Source organism: Hyperolius riggenbachi, chromosome 2 (assembly GCF_040937935.1).
Source record: "Hyperolius riggenbachi isolate aHypRig1 chromosome 2, aHypRig1.pri, whole genome shotgun sequence".
Lineage (NCBI taxonomy): Eukaryota > Metazoa > Chordata > Amphibia > Anura > Hyperoliidae > Hyperolius > Hyperolius riggenbachi.
The window spans coordinates 104,163,074-104,185,540 of record NC_090647.1 but is presented as its reverse complement, the minus strand read 5'-3'; the positions used below and the strand labels follow the sequence as shown (position 1 = coordinate 104,185,540).

At 42.9% G+C, this 22,467-nt stretch overlaps 1 protein-coding gene across 13 annotated transcripts in view; it reads right to left on the bottom strand.

The window, feature by feature from the left end:
• Window positions 1–22,467, bottom strand: part of PHF11 (PHD finger protein 11) — a 208,515-nt gene that overhangs the window by 23,213 nt on the left and 162,835 nt on the right. For 9 of the 13 annotated variants that reach the window (XM_068267137.1, XM_068267144.1, XM_068267139.1 and 6 more), the window contains 11 exons: window positions 20,166–20,231; window positions 19,576–19,650; window positions 14,381–14,443; window positions 11,854–11,922; window positions 11,271–11,345; window positions 10,719–10,787; window positions 9,827–9,883; window positions 9,519–9,587; window positions 7,488–7,556; window positions 5,114–5,182; window positions 2,302–2,355 (listed from right to left, as the gene is read on the bottom strand). In XM_068267137.1, the coding sequence (XP_068123238.1) occupies window positions 2,302–2,355; window positions 5,114–5,182; window positions 7,488–7,556; window positions 9,519–9,587; window positions 9,827–9,883; window positions 10,719–10,787; window positions 11,271–11,345; window positions 11,854–11,922; window positions 14,381–14,443; window positions 19,576–19,650; window positions 20,166–20,231 (735 nt within the window). The remainder of the gene's footprint in view (window positions 1–2,301; window positions 2,356–5,113; window positions 5,183–7,487; window positions 7,557–9,518; window positions 9,588–9,826; window positions 9,884–10,718; window positions 10,788–11,270; window positions 11,346–11,853; window positions 11,923–14,380; window positions 14,444–19,575; window positions 19,651–20,165; window positions 20,232–22,467) is intronic. The other 4 variants (XM_068267142.1, XM_068267145.1, XM_068267143.1 and 1 more) reach the window with 4 other exon arrangements.

Below are 22,467 nucleotides of genomic sequence, written 5' to 3'. Positions count from 1 at the left end.
TGTAGGCGGTACAAGACCTTGCTTGGAAGGCCGGTGTAAAGAGCATTACAATAGTCCAGTCAGGATATAATGAAGGCACGAATAAATTTCGGCAGATCTTCTGGAGGATGAGTTGCTTGATTCTTGCGATGTTCTTCACGTGAAAATAGGATGATTTCCCCACAGCAGAAATGTGAGTTCTGAAGTACGCAGAAGCTCAGAGCTGTGCCTCCAATTCCCAGTGGTGAAGACTGCAAGTGAAGTTGTTTTGTTGTCATGCGCTGCCCTCTGATCACAAGGACTTCAGTTTTATCTGCATTTAGGCTCAGCCAGTTGTCATTCATCCATTACTGTATGTGTAGAACAGCTAAGAAATAGAACATTGGTAGCAAAGAAAAGAATCTCATATTGGGCCATATGCAATTCACTTTTTCACCTGAGTTTTCTCCTAGGAGATACGTTTTCATCTTCAATTTAAAATAACTTTCCAGCACTTTTCAACTAAAAAAGTACCAAAAAGCAGGTTAAAAAGTACTATCAAAATTATTTTGAGTATTTTCTTGCTTGCTGGTGGCTTAAAAGGCATTTTATTGACAAGTTTGAAAATATATCCTCGAAGGAAAAAACTCAGGTGAAAGGCCGGGTGCACACCAGAGGAGTTTTTCTGAGCGTTTTGAGTTTTTAAATCTGCTGCTAATGTTATCCTATGTGTCTGCACACTGGAGCAATGAGGTTTTGTAAAAAACCCCATAGCATTACATTGGGAAGAGCTTTTAGAGGTTTCAAAAGCTGTTCCAAATGTAATGCTATGGTTTTTTTTACAAAACCTCATTGCTCCAGTGTGCATAGACACATAGGATAACATTAGCAGCAGATTTAAAAACTCAAAACGCTCAGAAAAACTCCTCTGGTGTGCACCAGGCCAAAAAGTGAATTGCATATGGGACATTGTGTTCCAGTACAAGAAGAGTTCAAATAAACTTCAGTTATAACCTATGCAAAAGAGCTTCTCTGAGCTATATGACCAACTTGGTCCAACTCAGTCCTCTTTTCTGAAAGGCTTAAAGAGAACCCGAGGTGGGTTTGAAGAATATTATCTGCATACAGAGGCTGGATCTGCCTATACAGCCCAGCCTCTGTTGCTATCCCAAACCCCCCTAAGGTCCCCCTGCACTCTGCAATCCCTCATAAATCACAGCCACGCTGCTGACACACAGCTTGTCAGAGCTGGCTGTGTTTATCTCTATAGTGTCAGTCTGTTGCTCTCCCCGCCTCCTGCAGAACTCACGTCCCCGCCTGCATCCCTTCCCTCCCTGCTGATTGGAGGGAAGGGACGGGGGCAGGGACCGGAGCTATGCAGGAGGCGGGGGAGCAGCTGAGACTGACACTACAGATGTAAACACAGCCTCACAGCACGGCTGAGATTTATGAGGGATTGCAGAGTGCAGGGGGACCTTAGTGGGGTTTGGGATAGCAACAGAGGCTGGGCTGTATAGGCAGATCCAGCCTCTGTATGCAGGTAACATTCTTTAAACACACCTCGGGTTCTCTTTAAACAGCCAAGAAAACAGTGAGAAATAGCTTGAGATAAGATTTAACTGCAGGAAAGTTCAAATGGTCATTATTTCTACTTTGTCATATAGATTAAAAGACAGAGTGTGGTTTTAAAACTGCAACTGTGACAGCCTGATGCAATTTTATAAAAAAATAAATAAATACATTTAAAAAAAGCTATACAACTGAAAATAAAAATATGAAATGGTTTTCTTTGCCACTAATGTTCTATTAATTAGCCATACTACACATACAATTCATTATATAATACTTTTTTTCACTTCAGGTTTGCTTTAAATGATCCCAGTATGACTGCTGCTTATCTACCTTTAGATTGTCGATAAAGATTCCTATCTTCTGTGTACCTGAATTGACTTGCATGATGAGATAAGCATGGTACACAGTACAAAATAATTTCTCGCTTACAAGGCTTTCCACAAAAATCCATAAAAAAGGCACTTTGGTGACATCTAATGTAATGCCTGGTACACACCAATGTCCCATCAGATAAATGGGTTGAATCGATCATTTCCAACTGGTCTGTTATGATTCCCGATCGTATTTATGATCAAGTTTCTGATCTCTTCTCCTCAAAATTGATCAGTAAAACTATCGGACCAGTCACAAATAATCTATTTGACCCATCTATCTTATGGGAAATTGCATGGTGTGTACCAGGCTTAAGAAAAATATTTTCATGATTTTAATGTAAATAAAGAACATCATGTGTGTATGTTATATGAATACATATAGATGGTAAAAGCATACCCTTGCTTTGTTCTGTTTGGGAAGACCTTGGTGTGGGTGGAACATTTGTTGCATCTGAAAATAGGAAATATCTTTAATGTGGAATTAAAACCCATTGAAGCGCAAGTCACCTTTGTCCGGAGTCAATCCATCGCCCTCCTCAGAGACGATAATCAGAAATATTTTTATAAAGAAGGAGATGCCAATAGCTTATTTCTTCTTAGCAACTCCAAGACTGAAGGAATTGGTGCCATGATGTAATTACAAGACAATGGGAAATCTGCACAAAAAGCCTCTCAAGGGGTTAATTCTATAGATGAATATTTTATACCCATGCTGTCATGTGACTGCTCATTCTAAATAGTTTTCTCCCATACATTTGCAGTATAAAATGTTGTTGACCTTGGGCTGTGTCTTTTGAAGTCTGAGTTAGGCTACTTTCACAGGGTTATGCTGCAAAAGCATGATCAAGTCACATTGAGCATTGTGCGTGCAGTGCGACACACAGAGTACATTCAAAATATGCTTCACTGCAACTGTTGATCAGCATGTTATATGCTACTGTTTGCATGTATCGCATTATGCCAATAGATTCCATCACATTGCACTGCTATCACGTCAGTGCGAACGTACCTTTACAATATAATTGCATTGCGTGTATTGTCTGACGCAACCAGGGCTGATGAGTCAGTACAAAAATCAACCGACTCCAACTCCAACTCAGTTTATGAAACCACCCACTCTTGACTCCAGGTACCCAAAATTGCTCCGACTCCTTAGTCTAATTTTTACAAAGGCTATGGATTTGGTTAAAAAATCATCTGACTACTCAAGTTTGTTGAAACCTCCGACTCCAGGTACCCAAAATTGCTCAGACTCCTCAACTCCACAGCCCTGGACGTAACTAATTGTGCCACCGTGAATGTAGCCTAATGGTGGCCACATGTTACAATTTTTCTGTTCTATTTTACCCCAATTCGATCAAAATGGTCATTTTTTTATTTATTAAAAATTGATCGGAAAGGTTGGAAAAATCATGTAAATTTTGTCAGAAATTGAATGGTTTGGGGACGGTTGTATGAAAGTCATTTTGACCTAATTTTAAGTTTATATGTTTATTCCCGACAGCCACCAGCCTCGACCCCCTGCTTTCTCTACGATTACGCATCCAGCCTCCCACAGAATTGTTCTCTTTGCCTCCGGTGGGGCAATGGGGAACTCTAGTGGGGACCACGACCTGGTGGCTACCAGGCAGCAAAGTAGTCTGTTGCCCACTAGGGGTAGCGGCCCATCATCCTTTGCGGGGTGCTCTGATGAAGACCCATAGCTACCTAGACTCCGCACCCCAGGAGAGCCCACGCCAACCACTGGTGTCAAAGTCAACAGCCTTCCTGTCCACACAACATCATGCAGTAAGCAGTTCATGGAGTTAGCCATCGTTTAGTGATATATGCAGCATTAGCAAAGTGGTATTAATAGTAGCAGACAGAAAGATCAGCAGTGACCAGGGCTTGAGCCACATCTTGCAATGGACTCACTACCTCTTCTTACGCTGGGAATACACCATACAATTTTCTGTTAGATTTACCTTAGATAAAGTTCAACATGTTGGGAATTTATCTATCTTACCATCTATCTGCCGAGCAATTAGGCATTGTTCAACTCAGCAGGAGATAAACAGAAGACACCAGAGATAATGACCATTCTCTACCAAAAATAATGTAATTATGCATTCTAACTGAAAATCTAACAGAAAAATCTAACAGAAAATTGTATGGTGTATTCCCAGCATACACTGAGGCAGGGGTCACATTTGTCTTTCAGTTTCTACACTTTTCAGAAAACTGAAAGACAAGTGTGACCTCTACCTTACAACAGCTAATGTAATTTATAGAGAAAACTGACAAATTGCGCAAGATGTCAGTTTTTTTTCTGCGTGCGAAATCTGCATTCAAGTGTGACCTTGCTCATTGATTAACATGAGTTCTCAGTTGAAAACAGTTTTTCTGTGCAGAAAACGCGTACGAAAGCCGGTAAGTGTAACCCCTGCCTCATGTTTGAAACTGGGCCTGCCGCTTGCAGTCTATTCATCCAGAAGGACACTGCTGCCAAGAGTGACATAGCGTACTTGATGTGACAGACGATTTGATGTTATTTTAAGTTTATTTTGTTTTTGTCTTACAATGCAATGTCTGATCACCGCTCGATCGTTTGGATGCTCGATTTGTCATCGAAGTGAATTGAAAAAGATAAGGAAAACGAGCGGAAGATAAGAGAATCGAGTGGGCAAAACGATCGGGTGCAGAATCGAGCGCCAGAATCGACCCGTGTATTCCCAGCATAACATTCACTGGAGCTATTGGCTCCTGAAATGTAAATCTGGTCAAGTAGATATTGTTTGGTCAATCTATGGTAGTAAATAGATAATTATCCTCACTGCTGATTACCTCCACTCTTGCTAGCAGATTCCTGCAACATCCTAAAGCCACACGAGAGAATGAACTGACATGCTTGCCAGGCAGTTTAGCCTGGTTACCACGAGCATCATTCAGGTGCAGTTTAAATGTAGCAGTGTTTGGAATACCATGTGTCTTAGTGCTTGACAAGCAGTGGTGTTTCCATGGGGTTGGCTCTTCACCGGTGCTTAAGCGAGCTAGCAAAGCACCCAGCCAATGAAAGGGAGCATCTGACTGGTGGTGAATTTACTATTTTCCACCTCCAGTGTGAAAAAGGCCTAACTTTTGTCCCTATGGGTCTCTGTACAATTATTATTATTAGTGATTTACAAAGCGCCAACTTATAATTAGCCATCTTCAGAGATTGTGCCACTTACCATTCACTTCTCCATCCACTGCATCTGTGTCTCCACTGGAATCACCAGCACCAACTCCAATGCTAGCATCTGCAGTATTAGAAAAAAACATGTAACATTTTAAATGGTAGTGGGGACACAGTCATTTGCTAGACGGCAGCGCTACAGGGGAGGGGAGGCTCAAGTGCGGGGTAGAGCCCGATAAAACTCTGTGATCAAGATATATCCACATGTTTTCAAGTGGCAATCTTTTATAAATACAATTTATATATGGTTTTACATTATGGTGGATCCAGTATTTTCTATTTGAGGTGATGTGATATAAGAAGAATTAGCATCAAGGAGCTGACTGAGAAGGCTTCCATTAAGGCGGGGGGCTGCCAGATGACCCCATAGGCGCTGCAGACCTTATCTAACAGAAGTTCATACACTAAGGGTGAGTTGCCACTGCTTGGGGAGTGGTGGTGGTCGACTATACTGAAGTGTCATTGTGTCGCTCCTGCAAGGATACCTTCTTAGAGGTTGCTCAGAAGTGTATGGACTTTTTATGGTCTTTTATGGGACTTCTATATCATTGAGCGCTAACCAAGTGTTTTATGTGTGGGAATTTTATTTTTAGGAGCACTCCACCATTGATTTTACATCCTGATATAATATCTGCGCAGTATTATTTGTATCTGTCCAGCCACTTCCGGCCTGATTGCTTCCACGACGTCCTCTTCTACCTCTCTGACCCACCGCCTGTGCAGTACTATTGCGCAGGCACAGAATGCTACCGGCGACGGGAACGAGACAGGGGAGCGCACCTGGCCAGACAGCGCATGCGCCAACTGGCCTCCGACTGAAGGATTTTCCAAGGCAAGTTGCGGGTGAACGGAGAGGGAGAAGATGACACTGTGGGAGCGATCAGGCTGGAAGGGGATGGAGGAAGCCCCAGGTATGTATATTTTATTGCGGGGGCCCCATCTCATGTACACTTTAAGCATCATGATTTGATTCTAGATCACATAATCAACAAAATAATCCTCCTTAATGGTGACAGTCACTAGAGTGATCAGTCCTGGCGGCAGGTACTCATGGGTGTCCTTGCGCGCTTTGGTACTTTCCTTCCTGGGGGCCGTGCTGCCATGTGTTCGCAGGCCCATGCGTATGAGAATTCGCAGTTGGGAAAGCACTGGTTTGTTTGCGTGTGCGCTGGCGTATTGCATCAATACTTACACGCATTTGTGCCTAAGGGCCTCTACACACTGCTGCGCTTGTGCTGCGCTTTTCAAATCGCATGCGCTTTTTAATCCAAAGGTCTTTTGAAAAATAATGAAAATCGTGAAGACCTGTACACACTGCTGTGATGCGCTTTTTCTATTCTTATGAAGGCTTGCGATTTTAAAATCGCATGCGATTTTAAAAGCGCAGCAGTGTGTACAGGCCCTTAAGGCCTATTTAAACCTAAAGGCCTATTAAAACAGCACTAGCAACTCACTGTAGTATTGCAGGTAGTGTCTGTTCCTGTGATTTGTGTACTACCTGCCCTGATTCCATACTTCTGATGCTGACCCTGGCTTGTATAATTACCCAATCTGTTACAAAGTCCTGCTTTGTCTGACTTCCAGCTTGGTTACTGTTATTGGCTTGTTTGAGGATCCAAACCTGTTGCCAACTTCTGCTTTGTCCGACATCCTACTCTGGTACCAAACCCGGCTCGTCTGAGAACCAGATCTGTTGCCGACTCCTGCTGTGTCCAATTCCCCAAACTGTTTCCAACCGGTGCTTGCCTGACTATCCAAGAGCCTGCCTGGTGGTTCTTATTTCAGCCTGTCTGCTGCTCCTAAATCAGGAAGTTACTTCAACAGCCACTGATGTCCTTTATCTACCAGCTGCATTCCCAGCTCTCCTGCCATTTGTCGCACTGCGCTTCCTGTTTTAACCTCAGGAGTAATCGGTGGTGATCTGTAAGAGAAGCTGTCCTCCACACTCTGGACTCTGAAGAATCAGGTACGTGAGCACTACACACCTTACAACCCCTCTTATTTGGCTCTCTTTACACCACATTAACAAATACTTTGAACTCATGGATTTCTCTACTAGAACATAGGCTTCAATTCATAAAGGGCTGTTCAATAAAAAAATTAGGTCGTAAAATACTGCATTTGGTATTTTAGACTTTTTTTTGCTAATTTATAAAGATTTTCACAGGTGCAGTAGAAGTTTGGTAATTTACCGTAAAACATGGCTTTAATCCACAAAGACCTGTGCGGTAACAGTAGAAAAAATGTGAAGTAGGTCTCTGTTATGTTACTGTGTTGTTCTCCCACTTCTGTAAAAGGCTTCCCCAGCTTTAGTGCTTTATGAATTGAAGCCCTGGTCTACACAGGCTGTACCTCCAAGTCAGTCTTACCATCTATTTCTCCATCCACTCCATCTGTGTGTCCACTGGAATCATCCGCAACAACTCCTGTGCCAGGACCTGTACCAACAGATACAATATGTCACTACTTAAATAGTTAAAAGTGATATTTCAGATTAAAAAAATATAGATTTTTTTAGTTGGGGAAAAAAGGGGTCAATAGCCTGTTTTGCGTTTTTTTTTGTTTTTTTTGACTGACTGACTGCAACAGTACCAAAAACTCTCTCTCAGAGCAAACAGGGGGACTGCAAAGGGAGATATGGTTACTGAGGCAGGACTTATCCAATATTAGATAGAAAACATCCACTCACAGCTAACAGCAGAGTAAAGGTGTCCATAGATCTAGAGATGAATGGGCAGATCGACCAAGAGACACCGGGGAATGCTGTAGAGACAAAGGAGGGCGGCACCAATAGACACCAGGGAATGCTATATCAGGGAGTAAGAGGGGCCACTAGACCAACAGAAAAGCAATATGGGGATGTTAAAAGTAGCGGTCTGGGTTTCTAACCTAGGTTTATACTTGAGTCAAACAATTTTGCTGGTGCCTGAAGAGAAAAATAAGCAGTTTATGGATCAGTTTATAGTTGAGTATACACGTGTCATGTGGTACTTGTGATAATGTTTCTCACAACAGTGGGTACTTGGCCAATGCAGTCATTAATAAAGGGGTACATGCTGTAATAATCTTGAGAAAAACTGCTCTATATCACCCTAAAAGATCACTTGTCTCTATAGAAGAACCTAACATCTACAGCAGGGCTGCCCAATAGGTCGATCGCGATCTACCGGTAGATCGTGACCGCCTGATTGGTAGATCGCGGCCTCCTGGCCGCATCCCATTGACTTTTGTGGCCAGCAGCTGTAGAACGCGGCCACTTGGCAGCGTCCTATCAGATTCTGCTGCTGGCCGCTGATGTGTCCAATCAGGAGAGGAGAGAGGCGCGGCTGAGAGGCTAAGGGCGGCAGTGTCATGGCTGGGGGCGGCGCTGGAGGCAACACTTCCGCCTCCTCTCACGCTGCGCGTCGGAGCGCTCCCTCAGCCGCCTGGTGATGTGATCTCCGCCATGAAGTTGGCTGTGCGCACGAGGTGCCATGGCTGCGCGCACGAGGTGTCATGGCTGCCCGCATCGCTGCTGCACATGGCCTGTATGGGGAGATGACAAGCCCGCAGACTCCACAGTTGAAGTGAGGTAAGTGATTACATGTGCCCGCCCTATACCTAGCTAACCTGTACTGAGGGGACCTATGCCTAGCTAACCTGTACTGGAGGGACCTATGCCTAGCTAACTTGTACTGATGGGACCTATACCTAGCTAACCTGTACTGATGGGACCTATGCCTAGCTAACCTGTACTGAGGGGACCTATACCTAGCTAACCTGTACTGATGGGACCTATACCTAGCTAACCTGTACTGATGGGACCTATACCTAGCTAACCTGTACTGATGGGACCTATGCCTAGCTAACCTGTACTAAGGGGACCTATACCTAGCTAACCTGTACTGAGGGGAACTATGCCTAGCTAACCTGTACTGAGGGGACCTATGCCTAGCTAACCTGTACTGAGGGGACCTATACCTAGCTAACCTGTACTGATGGGACCTATGCCTAGCTAACCTGTACTAAGGGGACCTATACCTAGCTAACCTGTACTGAGGGGAACTATGCCTAGCTAACCTGTACTGAGGGGACCTATGCCTAGCTAACCTGTACTGATGGGACCTATACCTAGCTAACCTGTACTGATGGGACCTATGCCTAGCTAACCTGTACTAAGGGGACCTATACCTAGCTAACCTGTACTGAGGGGAACTATGCCTAGCTAACCTGTACTGAGGGGACCTATGCCTAGCTAACCTGTACTGAGGGGACCTATGCCTAACTACCTTTCGGGGGGGGGGGGGGTGCATTTAAAACGTTGGTAGATCTCCTGGCCTCAGCGAATTTTAAAGTAGCTCGCGAGCCGAAAAGGTGTGGGCACCCCTGATCTACAGCCTATACCTCCATACTACACTTACCACTAACTTCTCCATCCACTCCATCTGTGTCTCCACTGGAATCACAGCCATCACCTCCTATGCCAGTATCTGCAGGATCAGAAAAAAAAGGATCACACCTTACATGGTTAAGCATGATGACTTGAATGTAACGTATCTACAGATTGGACCACATGATCATCAAAAGTACAGATAATTCTCCTCAAAGTTCATAGTCTGACTAACCGCTCATGTGGTTCATTTTAAAACCACCTTAACAAGTACTTGACCTTATAGAAGTCTTTCCAAGAAGAGAGCCTTCATAAGCTGATCCTCCAAGTTACACTTACCATTTACCTCTCCATCTACTTCATCTGTGCCTCCACTTGAATCACCAGCACAAACTCTTGTGAAAGTATAAGTGTTAATAAAAAAAACAATATACCACTTCTTAAACAATTAAAGTGGACCTGAGGCAAACCTCAGGTTCAAAAAACAGCTACTTAACCAAGAGGGAAGCCTCTGGATCCTGCAGAAGCTTCCCACACCATCTTCTGGACCACTACTGTCACTAATGTACCTTTGAAAGAAACCTGACAAGATCTTGTAGGATTTCGGAACCCAACCGTGGTCCTCTTCACGCTCGAGTGCGTCTGTACTGCACCTGCATGAGTAAAGCTGTGCAGTAAGCTGGGGCTGCCTGAGCACGAGTGGCTCCATACTACTGCGCAGGTACAGCCATGCTTGAGCGAGTGCAGCACAGCCGCGCTCATGCATAAAAAAGGTATAGTTGCAATCTTCAGGATGATCCCGAGCAGCTGTAGTGCCCGGGAGGGCCACGTAGGAAGCCTCTGCAGGATCCAGAGGCCTCCCTGTTCTTAGGTAAGTATCTGTTGTATGACCCGGAGTTTGCCTCAGGTTCACTTTAAGCATGACTATCCGAGTCTGATCTAGGTACAGAGTGGGCCACAAAATTGGTAGTGGGTTAGAGAATATACGAGTGAGCAAGGAAGGATCCGCAGACCAAGACAGGTTGAAGTGAAAAAGGCTGAATAGTTTATTCGAAAAATCCACAGATAATGCAATAAAATCACAGGATCAACTAAGAGAATATACCTTGTTCCCATTTATCTCCCCACCCTCCCTTGTGGTTCCCCCCTGTAGCATGCTAACAGATCCCTCGTCTATATGGGTACTTGTAGAATAAAACATTTACAGGCTGTGCCTACAAGTTAGACTTACCATTTACTTCTCCATACACTCCCTCTGTATCTCCACTGGAATCATAAGCATCAACTCCTATGTCAGTACCTGTACCAACAGATAAGATTTCACTTCTTAAATAGCTGAACACATTATGGGTAGATTTCACCTCACTCACTATGCCTGTGATAAATGACACCAAGACAGGGAATAAGCAGTTCCTCTAAATGCTACAGTTATCATCAAAACAGGAATTTCAGATACATTTCCAATAGGGGCATCTGTGACAGATGTCAGAGGTATGGCTTCCTACAGCAAGATTGATTTTGCCTTCCTGTCATGTGTCTGGGAGAAGATATTAAGGAAATCTCCCCAAAAAGAATACAGACAGTAGTAAAAACCCAAAGATCTTGTAATTCTTTTTCACACTAAGCATTTTTTGAAAGTGGAGAATAGCGAGATAGAGGATCCTCTTGATATTAAATAATCTGACCTCCTTTTCTTGCGGTGCCCTCTCTGCAACCCTAACAGTTCTCTTGTCTCTATAGAAAAACTCAGCCTTGACAGGCTGTACCTCCAAACCACACTTACCAATAACTTCTTCACCTACATCAACATCATCTGCTTCTCCACTGGAATCACAGCCATCACCTCCTATGCCAGCATCTGAAGTATTAGAAAAAAAAATGTCTTAAATAGTTAATCATCATGAATTGATTCTGGCAAAATCTACAGATTATTCCACATGATTAACAGGATTATAGATAATCCTCCTAAAAGTACATAGGTACACCACCTACCGCTGTGGCTCATTTTACACCACCTTAACTAGTACTTTCACCCCAAGGAACAGTGTTCACAAGCTTAATATCCAAGTTACACGTACACTATATTCACTTCTACATCTTCCCCATCAGTACCTCCAGTGGAATCACTAATACAAATTCCTATCACCGTTTATGTACCAATAGACAAAACAATATGTCAAATTTTAGTTAAGCCTCATTGTCTGAGCCTGGCCCATCTATAGAGTGGGTTGCAAGTTCAACATTAGGTTAGAGCTTTCTCCTTGATGGCATTTATCTCCCCACCCTCTCTTGTGGTCCCCTCTCTACCACTGCAGAAAGATCCCTTATCTCTATACAATAACTCAACCTTTCCAAACTACACTTACCACTACTGTCTCCATCCATTCCATCTGTGTCGCCACCGGAATCTGCAGCATCAACTGCTGTGCCAGTACCTATACCAAAATATACACTATTTCAGGTATTAAATAACTGAACTTGTTATACCAGCCAAAAAAAGAGAGATTTTCACTTAGAGAAAGGAGAAAAACCTGTAATTGTTTTCTTTTTACTTAATTATTGGGTTAAGAATGGACTTGGCTGGCCGAAACATATTAAGGCCTTTGGCCTCAATTCACTAAGATCATGCAGGAGATAATAAGGCAAGAGCAAACTTGCCACCGCACATTGGCCTCAATTCACTAAACTTATCTCCTGTCTTTAATAACTCTTCTAGAGTTGTTACCATGGTGATAAGGCATGTAGTATTCAGGAAAAATTTTACCTCAGGCAAGCCTAAAGTTAACTCTTCTGTCTTTAAATTAACTCTCCAATCCTTAAAATAACTCCAGAGTTAAAGGCAGGCTGTTAATTAGCTGCATGTGAAAATAACTACAGAGGAGGTAAATTAACTACAGAGGAGGTAAATTAACTACAGGAGAGGTAACTTAAGGAATGAAGAGGTAAGATAACTCTCTCACGTGTGGAGGTAAGTTTTCTCTTGCCTTATTATCTCTAGCATGATCTTAGTGAATTGAGGCCATTGAGAGAGTTATCTTCTCTCTTCATACCTTAAGTTACCTGCTCTGTAGTTAAATTACCTCCTCTGTAGTTATTTTCACAAGCAGGTAATTAACAGCCTGTCTTTAACTTTAGAATTCTGGAGTTATTTTAAGGATTGAAGAGTTAACTTAAAGACAGAAGAGTTAACTTTAGGTTTGCTTGAGGTAAAATGTTTCCTGAATACTACATGCCTTATCACCATGGTGATAACCCAGTTATCACACCTAAAAGACTTTAGGCGTGATAACCATTGCACCACGCTGGTGAAAAGCCCCTTATCACGCCTAAACTCAGTTTAGGCGTGATAAGCTTAGGTGTGATAAGTTTAGGCGTGATAAGTTTAGATCGCGCGCAAAGTCCTGCCAAAATATTGTCAGAACTGGAAATAATCACTCTAAGAAGAAAATGGTGCGCCTCTGAGAGGAAATGGCAGTGAGGTTAGTATGTAATATTCATTTGCAGCTACGTCATGTGTTTATTTGAAATAATTTTCCTCCCTCCAGGTTCCCCTTAAGGAAAAAAGGCTTTGACTGTGGTTCCACTTTAAGAAGCCTTTTTGATTAGTGCCCATTTTGAAAGCAGACTGTATGGGGAAGAATGAAATAGAGGATCCTCCTGATATCTAATCATCTATCCTTCTTACCTTGTGGTTCCCTCTCTACCACTATAAGAGCTCCCTTGCCTCTATAGAATAACTCAATTTATACATTACACAAGACAAGGACAAATAAAAAAAAGAAAACAGTAGTCAGGCAAGAAAAAAGAACAAGGTAGGGGGAAATAAGAGGACGGGGAAAAATGGAAAGGAAAAAAAACATCCTAACATTAGCAGAGCTTAGTACGTTAGGGAAGAGGAGCACCAACAGCTTGGAGCTTTATTATTTGCACCATTTAAGGCCCCACAGGCTTTGTCAAGGCATAAAATTAGTGTAGGGCAGTTCACTAGGAAGATAACCCAGCTCCACGTAACTCCATCCAAATTTCTGGGTTGGTTCCTGAAGGTTAATTAACAAAGTGTAAGAGCAGCACTAACTAAATCTGTCTGCTTGGAGATTGTAGGAGGCTTCGGTTTACTCCAGGGTTTTTTGATTCCACCTGAACAATACCCAGGAACACAATCCTAGGGGACAAAAGCTCTGGCAACTCCAGCAAATCAGAGATAATCTTTACAATCTCCCTTCAAAACATCTTTAGCCAATTACAAGTCCAGAATAATGAATTCCCTTTGACAGCTTGACAGAGGGGTGGACTCTATTTAACCTAACAGGAGTAAAATGGATCCTATGCTGGACTGTAAGTTGAATCACTGTCCCTGGAACAGAGTGCTGTGAAGGGCCCTAATATTTGTTTCCTACTCTTCATCGTCAACCAGCAATGGCATGGCATAGTGTAGTTATAAAAAACAAAAACTACACTTGCCAGTAATGAGCCAATCTACTTTATTTGTGTCCACATTGGAATCACAGCCACAATAAATAATACTCCTCAAAGCTCACAGTAAGATCACCCACTCATGAGGCTTCTTTTAAACAACCTTAAAAAATACTATCATATGCAAAAGAAGCCAGCGATGAGATGCAGGACCAGTACTAAAGTCAATAAAAAATCTGAAAGGTCTGCACACTCCAGCGTGATTAAATCCACATGTATTGAAAAGTTGTGACACATAGACATTCCATCACCAACGATTCATTTCGGGGCCACGGTGGGTCCCCTTTGTCAAGGTAACCATGCAGAATGGTAACGATTAATTTATGCAGCGCTCAGGGTCCCTTTGACAGGTTATTTTTCTCTATGGGTCCTAGTGCAATAAAAAAATCTTCACAGGCTGTGGCTCCAAATTAGACTTACCATTTTCTTCTCTATCTGTGTCTCCAATGGAATCATCATCAGCACCACCACCTATGCCAGTACCTGTCCAAACAGATACAATAATTCAGTTCTTAAATTCAAAACATTATTCCAGCCATAATAAAACATAAAACATAGGTTCTTTCTGATTATAAAGAAGGTGGGGCAAAGGTATCTATATATTTTTTTTTTCAAAGTGTTTTTATTGGTTTTTAACAGCAAATATAATCCACATATGGTGCAGTAACAGCATGTTGAAACATCAATGCATATGCATTTAGCTGAACTAAAGTGGTACCAGTTTTCCCTTTCCACCTCCCCCCTCCCCTATCACCCCCCACCCCTATCACTCTCTGGTCATTCTATTTATTGATAATCAGCTTTGGCTGCTTCTAATGCCAATAGAGCCGACAGCTGCCCAGGCCAGATTCATAGTCCAAAGTCCAGGGGGCCCAGGGTACCTGCTATATACGCCTTAAGATACCATTTGGTATATTTGAAAGGGGTCACCATACGGTTTAGTTCTTCCGGAGAAAAAGTGTCTAGCAAGTAAGCTTTCCATTTTTTAAAGAATTGTTTTGTGCCTTTGTCCTTTGCATAGTAGCTTCCAGCTTTTCCAGCGACATCAGGTGTCTTAGCTCTTCTTTTAGATCCCATATGGAGGGCGGGGTGGGGTATATCCATCTGTTGTATATAGACTTTCTGGCCGCAATAATTATTACATGTTGCAGATCAGATATTTTGGTTACAGCGTCCTTTTGAGTGGTATTAAACAGGAGGAGCATATGATCTTTTGGTATGTTCGAGTGACCTATCTTGTTTACATATCTTAGTGTCTTTTCCCAAAAGGATTGGATAACAGGGCAGTCCCATATATAGTGAAACATGTCTGCCTGACATAGGCTACATTTAGGGCAGTAGTTGATATATCCCGGCCTGGGTACCTGATAGTGTATGTTAAAAGCATATTTGGCTTGGTAGATCATTAGCAGGTGCGATTCCCTCCACGTTTCGCTCACAATTAATTGCCTGACTCTAGCATTTCCTTCTAGAATCTTGAGTTCTAAATTCTGTTCTGTGAAGTATTTATTCCATGAGGACATGTTTCGAATGGCCAATTTCTGTGCCCCCAAATCTGCCAGCTCTTTCTGTATCTCTGAAAGGGACTTCCTTTCACCCCTTGGTCTTAAAAATTTATCAAATGGGAGGATTTGGGCTATGGCTGTGATATCCCGTAGTCTTGCTTTTACATACGATCTAACCTGTCCGTATGCTAGGAAATCTGATTTTGGAATGCCATATTGTCTTGTCACCTCTGTAAAAGTTAACCACTTGTGTGTTTTTAAATTTAACAGGTTCCCCAATTTGGTGATACCCCTCTCCGTCCATTTCATATAGTTTTCCTGTGTTAGCCCCGGTTTAAACCCCGGGTTTCCTTCAAAGGGAGTGTATTTCGATATCCTCCAAGGGAGTCTAAAGAGTTTCCTTACTTCCCTCCATGCTAATAACGTATCTCTATAAATTACATTATGTTTCAAGCGAAGCGGTAGCTCTGGCCAATTTGTGTGTAGTAGACCTGTGAGACTCCAGGGTTCCGCAATATGGCATTCCAGTTCAGTATTTGAGAACTCTTCCGTCCCTGCCACCCAATCTCTGACATGTCTAAAGACACATGCCAGGTTGTATTTCCTAATGTTAGGGGTGCCTAACCCTCCCATCTCCTTTGGGATCTGCAGTCTGCTCAGCTTGATACGCGGGCGCTTATTATTCCATATGAATCTTGTAAACGCTCTATTCAGAGAAATCACGTCCCTATGCTTCCAAAAGGGCGGAAGGACCTGCATAGGATATAGCAGTCTCCCAAAGCTGATCATTTTTAATAAAGCCGCTCTTCCCGATACCCCCAGCGGAATATTACACCATCCCTGCATTTGGGATATTACCCCTTTAATTAACGGGGATATATTTAAGTCATATAGTGAGCATGGGTCTCTCCCTATCTCTATCCCTAAGTATCTAATTTTTCCCTTTGCAATTTTAAGTCCCAGGCCCTCGAGGTTCCGAACATTGGCTAATTTAGACAAAGGCAGAATCTCACTTTTGGTCATGTTGATCTTAAAGCCTGAGTGTTGTCCTATCTCTTTTATAATGGATAAGGCCCTTGGCAGCTCCGTGGTAGGGTCTGTAAGGAATAGCAGGAGGTCATCAGCAAACAAAGTTTGGATAACTTTTATCTGTCCTATTTGAATACCCCTTAGTTCATCATGCAGTTTCCTGGCTAGCGGCTCCAGAGCAATATTAAAAAGGAGCGGGGATAGGGGACACCCCTGTCTAGTACCACGTTGTAGGCTGAATGGTTGAGATAGGAAACCCGGAGTGCAAATCCTGGCCTGTGGGGATTTATATATTAACGAGAACATGTTCAAGAACGTTCCTGTGAAACCCATTTTTTCCAACACCCTGGCTGTCCATGACCAGTTAACAGCATCAAAAGCTTTTTCCGCGTCAAATGTGACGATGACGCTAGATTGGTATGTTTTAGGATATGCCCTAACCTGTTCCAATACCGATAGCACTTTTCGGATATTAGCCACTGCTGCTCTCCCCTTAATAAAGCCCACCTGCTCTTTATATATTAATTTTGGCATTAGATATGCTAGTCTGTTTGCCATTATCTTTGTCATTATCTTCATATCCTGATTAATTAGGGATACTGGTCTATATGACCCCGGATCATGTGGAGCTTTCCCCTGTTTTAGCAGTAATTTGATGTGAGCTTCATTTCCCGATGCCAGTAGTGCCTCCCCTTTTAGGGTTTTATTGAATACTTTTGTTAGAGTTGGGGTGACTTCTTTTTGCAAAATTTTATAATATTCCCCCGGCAGGCCATCCGGGCCCGGGGCCTTATGGTTGGCCAGGGACCGGATGGTCTGCTGGACTTCTCCCTCTATTATGGCAGCATTTAATTCTGATAAGTCTTCTTCATTAAGCTTAGGAAGATCAATTCCCTGTAAGATGCTATCTATCTTCCCTATATCCTCCCCCTGTGGTGCTGTATAGAGATCTTTATAAAAATCTGCAAAAATCGCATTTATATCTTTGGGGTGGTGCATTCATTTCCCATCTGGGGTTTTAAGAGCATGGATTGTTGTTGGTGAGAAATGCCCCTTTGCCATCATGGCTAACAGTCTCCCTGCCTTGCTCCCGTGTTTATAAAATTTAAGGTCTTGATATGGTTTAAACACCGCTTCCCTTTCCCGAAACCATCGATCTGACTCTGCCTTTGTCTTTTGCCAAGCCTTTCTCGTTGTCGCGTTCGGGTTGCGTCTTAGTTCTCTATAAGCTGCCCTGACCTTGTTTACCGCCTCTCTATAGAATTGGGCTGTTTGTTTCTTTTTAGTGGCTGTGTACGCCATGATCCTGCCTCGCAGAACTGCCTTTGAGGTATCCCAGAGGAGATGGGAGTTGCCCGCCTGCGCTACGTTGTCCTCTCTGAATTCTAGCCACCATCCTTTCAATAATACATGAAAGTCTTCGTCTTCATACAGATGAGAGGGGAGTCTCCATTGTATATCTTTGAGTATTAACTTTGTCCCGAACATATTAACAACTTTCTTGCTGTGCAAGCATTACTTATCTGATCTGAGGCCTGGCTTCAAGTATCGGCCTCTTGTTGCTCCGCCGTCTGTGCTTCCTCCCGCGGGCTAGGGGCCCTCCGCGGGCTGCGATCTATACCCGGGCGCTTCAGGTATTTTTCAGCATCTTTGGGGTGCTTGTAGATAAAGGTCTCCCCCTCATCTGTGATGCGTAGAGTCGCCGGATACAGTAGTGCAAAGCATATGTTCCTGGAGACTAGTTCCGAGCATACATGGCTGAAGGCTTGGCGCCTTTTTGTTACCTCTATGGAATAGTCATTAAACAGCATGATCTTACGTTCTTCATAGATCAAATCCTCTTTGCGCATTTTAAAAGCAGTAAGTAGCTTCTGCTTGTCTTTATAGTCCAGAAAGCGGGCCATCACCATGCGCGGCGGTCTCTTATCCCCTTCTAGCCTTGCTGGGCCTACTCGATGAGCTCTCTGCACTCTAAATGTGGCGTTCAGGCCTAACAGCTCTGGGAGTGTCTTCTCACAGAAGTCATCTATGTCAGTGGTCCGGTGTGTTTCCGCTAGGCCTATAACCCTCAGGTTGTTACGCCGTGACCTGTTTTCCATCTCTTCCAGCCTGTCATAGAATATAGCGTTGAGCCTGCGAGACTCCTCTAGCTGTTTGGTTGCATCCTCCAGGTCTGCCTCAGCCCGCTGGATGCGGTGTTCCGCTCCCCCCAGCCTGTTTGAGTGCTCCTATGGCTGCTTAGAGATGTGGCCTAAAGACTTTCTCACTGCCGCTTCCACTATGGATTGCAGGTCAGGTGCGATTTGCATAGCCACCTCTCTCGCCAGTGTTCTGAGGTCAGTGCCGCTTATGCCCCTGGATGCTTCCTCCTCCATGCTCTCCGTCTCCCAGGTGTGTGAGGGAGAGGTCTCTGCCTGGCTTTGTGATGCACGAGTTTTGCTCGGCGCCATTTTGGATGTGCGTGGCGGCTTCGGTGTGTCTTGTTCCCTACGAGCCGCTCGTGTCAGGTATCGATCCATTCGCCTCTCGGGATTCAGCTGAGTGCGTGCTGAGTCTTCCTAGTATTTTTGTCGGGTTTTTTCTGAGCTGCCGATGACTTTATGGATGGGTGGCTCGGAGAGCTCGTTCACCTCCGTCCGCTCATACAGGCGCCGGAACCGGAAGTCAAAGGTATATTTTTTTAACTGCTGCTCTCTCCAGTGGGGATCTACTGTTCTAGTGACTACTGTCAGAGGTATGACTGCCGCTTCCTACAGGAATGCTGCTTTTCATATCCTGTGAAGGGTCTAAAAAAAAAAAAGAAAAAATATCTCCCCAAAAAGGACACAGTCATTTAGTAAAAAAACGGATAGATGTTCTAACTCTTTTTCACACTGTAAAAAAAAAGGTTTGGGTTGAGGTTCCACTTTAAGCATCATCATCTGAGTTGTGTCCATTCATAGAGTGGAGCATACAATCAACAATCCTCTAGAAATTCAACAATCTGCCCTCCTTTCCTTCTGGTCTTCTACCACCCTAACAGGTCCCTTGTGTCTACAGGAGAACTCAGCTGTCCCAGAAGGTACTTCAAACTATACTTACCAGTACCTCTTTCATCCACATCCATGCCATCTGTGTCTCCCCTAGCATCACAGCCATCACCTCCTATGCCAGCATCTGCAGCATTAGAAAAAAAAAGGTCACGCCTTAAACGGTTAAAGGAAACCCGAGGTGAAAATAAACTGATGAGATAAGCAATTGTATCTATCCTCCTATTCCTGAAAAAAACTTTTTTATCTATCCCCTGCACTCAGAAGCTGTTCTGTGCCAGGCAAGAGTTTTATAACAGTTATTCCTTATCAGTGATGATTAAGCTATAGTCCACTAGGTCCTGATTGGAGAGAAACTGTCACTTGCATACCTGAATGAATGGTTAACTCTTTCAGGCAAAAAAAGAAGAAAAGGACAACAGCCTAGTTATCTGTATGCTTGGCACTGTACATAGACCTGTCTCGTCATGTCACCTCAGGAACACGTTAAGCATGATGATTTGATTCTGGCACATCTACAGATTGGACTAGACTACATGATCAACAGAAGTATAGATATAAAAGTTCATAGTCTGACCACCCTCCCATGTCTCCTCTATAAGAAGACAATGTTCACAAGCTGCATGGCCTATTTACACTTACCAAACACTTCTCCATCTACTTCTTTGCCTCCACTGGCATCACCAGCACCACTTCCTATGACAGCATCTGTATCAATGAACAAAAGAATATTTATCTTCTTAAACAGTTAAGCATCGCATGTCTCCATTGGAATAATAGCTATCAACTCCTATGCCAGTATCTGCAGCATTTAAAAAATAATTTGTCACATTTTGAATATACAGTAATTGAATCTGGTGCATCTACAGCGTGGTACATCATTGGGTATGACCCTAAGATCAACAAGTCTGATATTCTAACCACCTCCTGTCCTGTTGCTCTTTTTATATCATCTTAAAGTAAACCTGCAGTAGGTCAGTACCTTCCTATCTGGCAGTAGGGTTGTGTACTATGTAGTTTTACAGCCACCATAGCACTGGCTTTTCAACCATATGAGGCTCTATTACTGGTTTAGAAGTTAGAAGCCCAGCCAGGCCCACTCCAGACCCTATCATTTTTATAGCATCTTAAACACTTAAAGAGGAACTGAAGAGAGAGGTATATGGAGGCTGTCATGTTTATTTCCTTTTAGACAATACCAGTTGCCTGGCAGCCCTGCTGATCCTCTGCCTCTAATACTATTAGCCATAGCCCCTGAACAAGCATGCAGCAGATCAGGTGTTTCAGTGGTTCAGACTTATAAGTCTGATCTGACAAGACTAGCTGCATGCTTGTTTCTGGTTTTAATCAGATACTACTGCAGAGAAATAGACCAGCAGGGCTGCCAGGCAACTGGTATTGATTAAAAGGAAATAAACAGGACAGCCTCCATATACCTCTCTCTTCAGTTCCCCTTTAAAGAGGAACGCCAGTGAAAATAATGTAATAAAAAAAGTGCTTCATTTTTACATTAATTATGTATAAATGATTTAGTCAGTGTTTGCCCATTGTAAAATCTTTTAAATCCCTGATTTACATTCTGACATTTATTACATGGTGACATTTTTACTGCTGGCAGGTGATGTAACTGCTGCATGTTTTTTTGGCAGTTGGAAACAGCTGTAAACAGCTATTTCCCACAATGCAGCAAGGTTCACAGACAGGAACCTGCCAAGAGTACGTACTCAGAATTTCTTTGTGGGAGGGGTTTCACCCCAATATCAGCCATACAGCGCCCCCTGATGGTCTGTATGTGAAAAGGAATAGATTTCTCATGTAAAAGGGCGTATCAGCTACTGATTGGGATAAAGTTCAATTCTTGGGCGGCGTTTCTCCTTAAGTACTAGCAGCCGCTGATCCTTTTTTTTTTATAAGATAATTTTTTTTATTAAGTTTTGCACATAAAGGTATACAGAACTTGACACTTACAAATTAAAAAGAACACAAGAACAAAAAAAAAACCATCAGCAGCCATCCAAGTAGTGGCCATAGGCCAGTATATCTTGATAATAGGTAAATCTAGGGAACCATTGAGTGTTGCACAACATTTGACAAATGCGTATATAATAATAGTGAGCGTTCAGGGTATTACCCTATAAAATACTTCTATTGGTTATTCAAGAGATAACCCTCTTTCTTATTTAATGATAGTCTTGAACGGAGGCAGTTATGTCCAGGTTGGGGACCGTGGTATCCAAGGCATCGATCCATTTGTTCCAAATTTTATCAAATTTTTTGAATTGGTTACGTATTTGATACGTTAGTTTAAATAATGGTAGAGCTTGATTAATTGTTTTCTTCCATTCTGTGATTGATGGGGGAGAGGGACGCTTCCAACTCAGTACAATCACCTTTCTGGCGTAAAAAAGCAAGATTCTAACCAAAATTGTTTGACTTTTGGAACATGCCAAGTGGTCCACCATCCCCAGCATGCACAATTTAAAATCCAGTACAATTGGTATAGACAGCTTATCTCTAATAAAATGAGTCACTGATTTCCAGAATCTCTGCACCATTGAGCACATCCACACACAGTGTATAAAGTCTGCGTTTAAGGCCTTACATTTAAAGCATCTTCCGTCTTGTGTGGAGCCCATTTTAGCTAATCTAGCTGGCGACAGGTAAGCTTGGTGTAACCATTTGATATTAATAAGCCTGTCATTGGCTGCTATTACAGTCTTAGGGAAAGTTTCTGCTAATTCGTCCCAATTTTCTTTAGTCAGAGATATGTCAATCTGCTGCCATTTTTGTCTGATTTTTTGTACTTTTGGGCCATTATCCTGTGTCATTAGGAAGGTGTACATAGTGGTTATCTGTTTGGTTTTGTCCTGGTTCAGCAATTGTGTCTCCAACTGTGAGGGGGTCAGTGAAACACCAGAAGTCCCCAATTGCGTCCTAATGGCAT